Raw genomic sequence first — 8,228 nt, forward strand, 5'->3', positions numbered from 1 at the left:
AACGAATTTAGTGGTTTAGTATACGAATGTTGGGAGATAGACTAAAAGAAGAAAATAAAAAGATTTCATATTTCTAAACTATTCTGTGCATGACTTTATTAACAAGGTCCAATAGTAAAAGTTAAAATGTCTTATCGGACATATGATTTATTATTTGAACGATTTTGACGATTGTAATTTCAGAGAATTAACTTATAACATAGGTCAATCTACTTCATATATATGAGTCTATATAATCTTCACATTTGTTTTGCTGCTTGGATTTCCAACATCATGTGGAGTAGAATGTTTTACTGAATATCCTACAATTGTGTCTATAATTCCAACATCAAATCAGTGCTCTTTTATGGATGTAAGAAGTAAAAACGCACTACCGTCTTCAACACACGTATAAGAACTGTTTTCAACAAATGTGCTTGCGTAAGATTCGCAACATCTGGTAGTAATCGTATCAGCAATGCTGATCCTTAGGGTGTCACCAACTAATTGTCAACTTCTGAAGAAGTATGCATACCCGTATTGGATCAGTTAACCCTTCGCAGACACCCTGGTAGCACTCAAATGGAATCCCATGGGTAGTAGCCGTCGTGTTGGGGCGCCTACTAGAACATGACAAAGGACTGTTTAAAAAAACTAATAATGATGATAAGCATAGAGCTCTGCAAGTTTATCAGTTTGGAGTTAAAGTCTTAAAATAAAAAAGAGAACTATTATTTTTCTTTATTTTTATACATATTTTGTAATAGACCAGTTTATTTTATTTACTGTTTCTTAAAACAAAAGTACTCATTTTACATATGTAGTTTATCCATTTAATTATAAAATTGAATGGAAGTACAAGATTATATCTATTAAGTTCAATAAAATAATTTCATAACAGTACTGGTGTTATTTATTTGTACTTGTAAAGAGAAAAATAAATAAAATAAATTCGTTTAAATTGATTTTTTTGTTTGACCATCAATATCAGACTTGACTTCAATATCAGATATTGTTGATTGTTTTATATTTTTCCCTTTTATTGCATTTATTTTAATATTAAAATCTGCTGAATTCACAAATTTTCGCAATCTGCGACCAAATCCAATTCAGCCTATCCCTTGCTGGCGCTTTGGGTCGGCAACCTTCTTCAAATAGCAAAAATTTGTTTAAAAACGAAATGGACATGTTTGTACTCAATGGAGACCCATTTTATTGGTTTGATGTAGGTCAACTGCAATCGAAATTGATACGAGTTTCTGTTTTTTACACTATTTTTACGCTTGTATTTTTTGTAGATTTGCCAAAAAATCGTTTTTCTTATCTGCTGTAAATAACGACGATTATCATTGATTTCTTGTTTGATGGCCATGTCATTTATTGAAAAGTGACATTTCCAGCAACACATTCTTACAACAATACTGCTGGTATCTTCCTGTGTGCGGGCACATTTGCCACAAATGTCACGTTTCAATGGTTTCCGGCCACTTATTGTGCGATTCTAATTCAATAAGTGACTTTTATGTTACTGAATGAAGTTCTCAATAAATGCCAAAGCAAAGTTAACTGAATTACGCTTTCAAGTGGAGTACTGAAGTGCTGGAGCAAAGAGTGGATCCCGCAAATTATGCTCGTATGGCGCTGTTCACGATATGCCTGATATGGTACATTTTAATATAATGCCATTTCGGGTATGCAATATAATGGCCATCAATATTGGCCAAATAAAAATTATTGTAATAGAAAACAAAGGAAATTAATCACTTCCACGCTTCAAGTTATAGTTATGCTACTAAGAGCTAATAGTTTTATGCAAATTTCTGTTATTGAGAAAAGTCGAAAATTCAATTGTTGAGTAATTATTTTAATTCAAGCCCTTAATTCCATAACACGCAATTTTTCCAAAAAAATATTCTTTATTGTGATTTTTTCTACTTCAAGTCGGTATACCAAATGCTGATGATTTTTAATTTGCATTGCAGTAACCACCACTTCAAATCTCGAGCTACTCTCAGCTCGAAAAACTTAAAGAACAGCACGTGCTTAATTCTTTTGCTGGTAAAAATGCATGAAGCACTTCTTCAAATTGCTCTGAAATTAAAAAAAAAATAAATTTTGTTGTATTTATTCATTTCAGCCTTAATAGAAACTGACACTTAACAAGTCTTAAATCAGTCAAATCAAATGCAACACTCAAGTGTCTCTTAGGATTTGTTCTGTCCCACAAAAATAGATTTCATTGTGCAGCCTTGAGTGTAATGCTATTTGAAATTCACTTTTATATACTATATGTATGTATATGAATATATACTATATATGTGAATATATATGTAAGTGCAGATATATTGCTAATTATGCAGACACATTGACGATGAACTCACTTAGAAGCAAACAAGGGCACTCATGGAAATAAAAGAAACACCGCATACAATTTACGACGAGCTTGTATTTGCATCCTCTGAACTCCTTTCACAAGGAACCTGTGCCATTTTATCCTTTTTTTAACAATTTCACTAAGTGAATTAATGCAATGTCAGGTATTACTGGGGGCAAGTGCAATTCATTGAAATGTTGCACTTGTGCAATTAAATTGAATAGAATTCTTTATTTAATCTAAACCGAACAGAGGTGAAATAATTGGGTTAAAATAATTTTCAGAGGTCTTTAAATATGTAAAAAATTTAAAAAATTGGTTTAAGGGGAATATTCTCAAAATTAAACTTAAAATAAATTTCGATGGTATATAATTTGTAATCACTACTGGGATAATATACCAAGATTAAAATAATCCAAATCACTAATTGGTAGCTATAACAACAAGAGATACCAGGATTGTATGAACCTATCAAAAGAAAAACTTAGAATCATCACAGGAATCCTAACAGGGAACTGTAAACTAAAACACCACCTCACAAAACTGGGTATATATACGGATGCAAACTGTAGACTCTGTGAAGAGAATGAGGAATCGGCAACACATTTGCTATTAGAATGCCCTGCGCTAATGCACATACGTAATAGGCTCCTAGGAATGTATATTCTTACTGAAGAGGCAATAAAACTCTATAAAGTAGATTCTATACTACTTTTTATTTGACGCAACAGGGCTTAAAGACCTACTCTAAGCTCAGAAGTGGGCACAATAGACCCGACGGTCGCAGTGCCACATCCCCTAACAGTATTCATAATAATAATAATTTGGATTCAACGCAAAAAAATATGGTAAGCGGGTTATATCCCTTGCTTAATTTCTTATTAAAATCTTCATATAATTATGCAGTTTTTCCACTCAAATTTTGTTCCAAATAGTAAATTTGGTATATAATCAATAAATTAATTAACTAAAGTAATTTATTAAAATTCTTACATCCAACTATACTTAGTACAAACTGTATTTTTTACTAGACACATAAAATAATAGCCCTATAACAGTTTTAAAGCCACATCAACTTTTTATGGATTCAATAGATTCTTGGTAATTACTTTTGGATTGTTGACTTATACACTGTTCCACATCCGCAAATTTTGTTCATTCATGTATCTATCATGCGAAAACTGACTCTCATCACTGAAGAAAATTCAACACAAATGTAACTACTATAGAATCATTCTCTTCATAATAAATTTTCAAATTTTTAACATATTTGGCGGTAATTAAATGATTCATATTGTAAAATGGCAAACCTCTTACGAAACACGCTATACTTTAATGTATATTTCTATTTAATATATATATCTTAAATAAATGGACACTAAAGTTGTTTGTGTTTTTTCCTAATGCTTGTCGATATGCATTACTTTGCACAACGTAGCTCTGCGTAAAGTAGCTCTACTTACTTATATTAAGTAAGCTGAGAATTTGATTTCTCCAAACAGTATCACCGCTTAGTAAGTTTCTTCTCCAGTTATAATTAGCACATGCAAATAAAATAAAATTAAAACCTATTGTGTTACTAAATACTACTTAAGTTCATTGAGTTATCATCCTATTGCAAGTATTATACCTATATCACAACTTTTTGCAATGTATCTCGTCACTTTTGCATTTGTATACGAAATATGTTCCTGCTGCAAACTTCAATCCTCCAAGAAGTGTCACCGTTTAGTTAGCTTCTGTTCCAGCTATAGTTAATTCATGATTATAAATTAAAAACATAGTATGTAGTTATTGTAACTCGAGCAGTTTTGCTTATATAGTCCCTGTTAAAATTGATGTGCGGCGCTTTGCTGTCGTAGTGAACGAGGGGCCCCACGTCATAGATCCGGCTGCTCAAGAAAGCTTAATCTTTTTTGACAATTTTTGAATTGTCAACTATGCTGAAATTTGATAATGAACTAGAAAAGCTCCATCTATTCAAATTTTTCTCCTAGTCTAATTTTTTAACATTATGGCCTGGTTGGAATTTGTTATAAATCTGAAATAGTTCATATATCCGAATAAGTGATATTTTTTGTGTATTTCCTGACTTTCTGGTTACTTTTAAAATACCCAATATGATTCCAGGTACAAGAATTTCAGGTACCAGTCCATAAAAATGGCAAAAACATATAAGTAAACTTAGATATCACATTTTATTACCTTCATATAAAACCTTCCGATTTCAATAAAACTTTTAATAAAATTTTAATACGAAAACCTCATAAATAACATAATTTTTAGTGTTCATATTTTATACACAATTTTCGTTCTTATGAATAAAATAGTTTATCATAATTAGCCCACATTACATGTAACTAAGTATATAATTAAAAAATATATTTCAATGGTTGTAGCAGTGCGTAACAATATGTGTGTTAATAAGATATTATCTCTAACCGCAACACAGTCTACAGACACAGTTCACACGTTTTATTAACGAAGTTAAGTAATTCAATCCGGTAATGATATGAATGATCCACCGCAACTGTCAAGGAAATGATATAATTCAATGTTTTCCAAAAGGTCTTAACCGAGACTTTACATAATAAATACGAGTATTTCTAGTAATGAAGACAATGAAGTGCAAAATAAAAATGATTATGTATAAAATCTAATTCTACTGCACCGACAATCTTTATGTGGTAAAGCAACAATAAATTAAGTTTGAACTAATTTAAACTACATCAAGATGACCCTTTAGAAGATTAAATGGAAGTAATTCTAAATTTTCAAAACCACTTAATTAAATATTTTAAATTTCTTTTATTGAATCATATGCAATTATAATCATAAATATAACAGCATAAGGAGTACATGTTATGATTATTATTATGTAATGTCCAGAATTAGTGTTCTATCAAAACAATCATTTTGGATCACTCGTAATGGATTTTTTATCCTCATTTAAAAAAAAAATTAAAGTAATAGATCAAACCTCTTTACTTTTCCATCTATTACCATTTCATTTGCCTCTTTCTTCTTGGTAATGGCGTAGTCTGGATTACCATTCCTCTATGGATATGACACAGCTTCGTAACTTAATTTCCAATGAAATTAAAACAAAGTTAGGGAACGAAATTTACCTTAAACTATAATATAGTTTCTGCACTTAAAACGAATTTTTTTACTAGTCATCTGAGGTCCAAACCGATTGAGTTGATATTACATAGAAATTCTCTGAATTTAGAATATACTATTGTATTAAAAAGATTTGTTCTGTTGTTTTTCGTTAACGATGTTTGTCATTTAAAAATCCAAAGCCATCTCTCATAAAGACTTTTCTTTAAAGCCTAGTTTGTACATAAATTAGTATTGACTCGAATTTTAAGTTTAAATCATCTTAATAAAGAGGTTTGTTGGTGAAAAAAGATAAAAACATTCAGAATGCTTAAACACATTTTAAAAAATTATTTAAACCGGTAATAGGAATCGGTAAAAGCTAGGTCTTAATATAACATATGTGTTACTTATTGAAACTACAAAACTTGGCTTTTATAATTTTTATTAAAACATACCAAAAGATACCTACATACCAATAGATTTTAAATGGCATACATCTGGTTAACAGGGTATAAACTTCCAGACTTATGATATGATACATGTATATCAACAATCTTCGCACACAATTTTAGTACTGGAATCAACTATTACAAAGATGCAACCAATATAAAAGTTATGATATATAGCACTTATAAGCCTCTTTAAAGTAATTTTATTCATTATTAATATATTGGAAAAACAATTCTCATATACAATATTTTGTCGCAATCATAAATGTACATATATCAATCATTAAGTAATTGATTTTTTTTTAATATTACCTCAATACATAAAATATCCGATACTAGTTTAGGGTCTAAAGTTCAGTTAAAAACTAGGTGCGGTTGAAAGTATTCGGGAAGATTTATGCATTCTGTACATTCTTGACCCAGAATTTGCAGAAAATTATAAACAGTCATTGTTTACTGTATTACGTTTCTTAAAATATATTATACTACATTTATACCAGTCATATGTGAAATATTCTATGATTTAAGTATCTTGAACCCCACATTTTAACTCGCTCCACCCCTAATCAATATTAGCAATATTATCAGATGTTATTAGTCTTGTTGTGATTGAATGTTTATTTTAATGTGTTAGACTTGAACATTTTTTTCATCAGTTATATATATATAACTTCTTATACTCTAGCAATAGCTGTAACTGTATCATTAACAGTTAGCGTTAAAGTATGTCCGCTGTGTTTTTTTTTTTTTTGTGAAAATCCGAAGTTTCCAGATAGAAATACTAGTTTGTTATGGCTGTTAAAATTTCGTTTCACATTTGTTGAATTCTATCAGTTTCAGTTTCTATCGATGAGTGATTTTTCCTTAGTATTTGTAGATTTCAATTATATCTCAATTTTATGAACAAATAATTGCTGTTGCCACGGTATCTATATGTAAGTATTACCCGTCTATATCGATTTCAAGCTTTTTATATAACATTCTTTTCTCTCTCTCTGAAATATTGCCAATTACTGTTAGTATCATTAAAATATTGTAATAGCAAAGAAACTAACTAGAATTTAACTATCTCAGTAATGCATATTAAAAGATATTATTATAGACTATGTGACGAAATAATACTACGAGTATATCGTATATTCATAGCTAGTTTTTCAGCGTATTAATTGATTTCATATATGATACATGAAATCAAAATTTTGACTACACAGCAATTATTTATGTATTTATATTTTTTTTTTTCTGATTTTCATTTTTACATATTATAGAATTCTATAACCAAATGCATCCCTTCCTTTAGGTTTGAATTTGGTTTTATATAATCTCAGTCATTCATAGCTGCAATTATTTATGTGACTTGGTGGTTTAAACGGCGTAAATTTCCTGTCAAATCAGTTTTTCCTCGATTTTATAATTTTTGGGGTTCGTTTTGACAAAGAATTTAATCTACTCAAATGCAACATGTTTGTTTAGATTTGTTTGGTTAATTTGATTTGTGTTCACACAAGCACACCCTTAAACCCTTCAAGGTTAACCCCCAATATCAGGGAAATGAATTTAACCAAATTGAATGGTGTTTTTGGTATCCAGTTTTCCGTTTATGGTAAAGTGAAATTTTATGTTTCTGGAAATTAAATTTTACAGCTGAATTCATTAATTTTTAAAATTTGCATAAATATTAATTTTTTCTTTTTTGGACATTATGTGCAATCAGTTAAATGTTTCCGTTCGAGCTTAAAGATTTAGGAAATTAGAATAATGGCAGTAAATGGATTAAGAACTCATACTCAGGATACTCATGATTTCTAGCATTCTTAATTTGTTTTTATTTATTAAAAAATTTAAATATTTTTGATAGGATTTAAACTGTAAGGATTAAATTCATTCCTTAACAACGTAGTGGCAAGATGACGTCATTTTAATAAATTCTTTAGTTAATAGAAAAATTAATGTAAGAGGAAAAAAAATTTGTTTTAATATTATTATATTATAATATAAATTATTGGCAAAAGCCACGAATAACTGAAGTTCTTGAAATCAATTTTGAAATAAAATAATTAGTGTTCTGTTGTTTTTGTTGAAACAACAGTAGCCATCGAGAACGTTTGCCATTGATGGGACTGTGAGCAAATTAATGCGTTATTAACAAAACCAGATTTTAATCTGATAAATTCATATCTCATATCGCTGTTTCCAATCAGGCAATATGACACATACTCTAACCTTAAAAATTTGAAACGTAATGTCCTTTGGAACATTGAACTAAAGAATATTCTTCCTAAACATATGATAAAACCATAAAAAAAGCGTAACATGCACAG

General features: G+C 29.5%; 1 protein-coding gene across 1 annotated transcript in view; it reads left to right on the forward strand.

Annotated features, from left to right (window-relative positions):
• Positions 1-1,949, forward strand: part of LOC119674988 (nucleoporin NUP188-like) — a 4,546-nt gene extending 2,597 nt beyond the window's left edge. The window contains exon 7 of the mRNA XM_038086148.1: positions 1,921-1,949. Coding sequence (XP_037942076.1) covers positions 1,921-1,949 — 29 coding nt within the window. The remainder of the gene's footprint in view (positions 1-1,920) is intronic.
• The last annotated feature ends 6,279 nt before the right edge of the window (positions 1,950-8,228 follow it).

This window comes from Teleopsis dalmanni, chromosome 2 (genome assembly GCF_002237135.1).
Source record: "Teleopsis dalmanni isolate 2A chromosome 2, ASM223713v2, whole genome shotgun sequence".
In the NCBI taxonomy this organism is placed as follows: domain Eukaryota; kingdom Metazoa; phylum Arthropoda; class Insecta; order Diptera; family Diopsidae; genus Teleopsis; species Teleopsis dalmanni.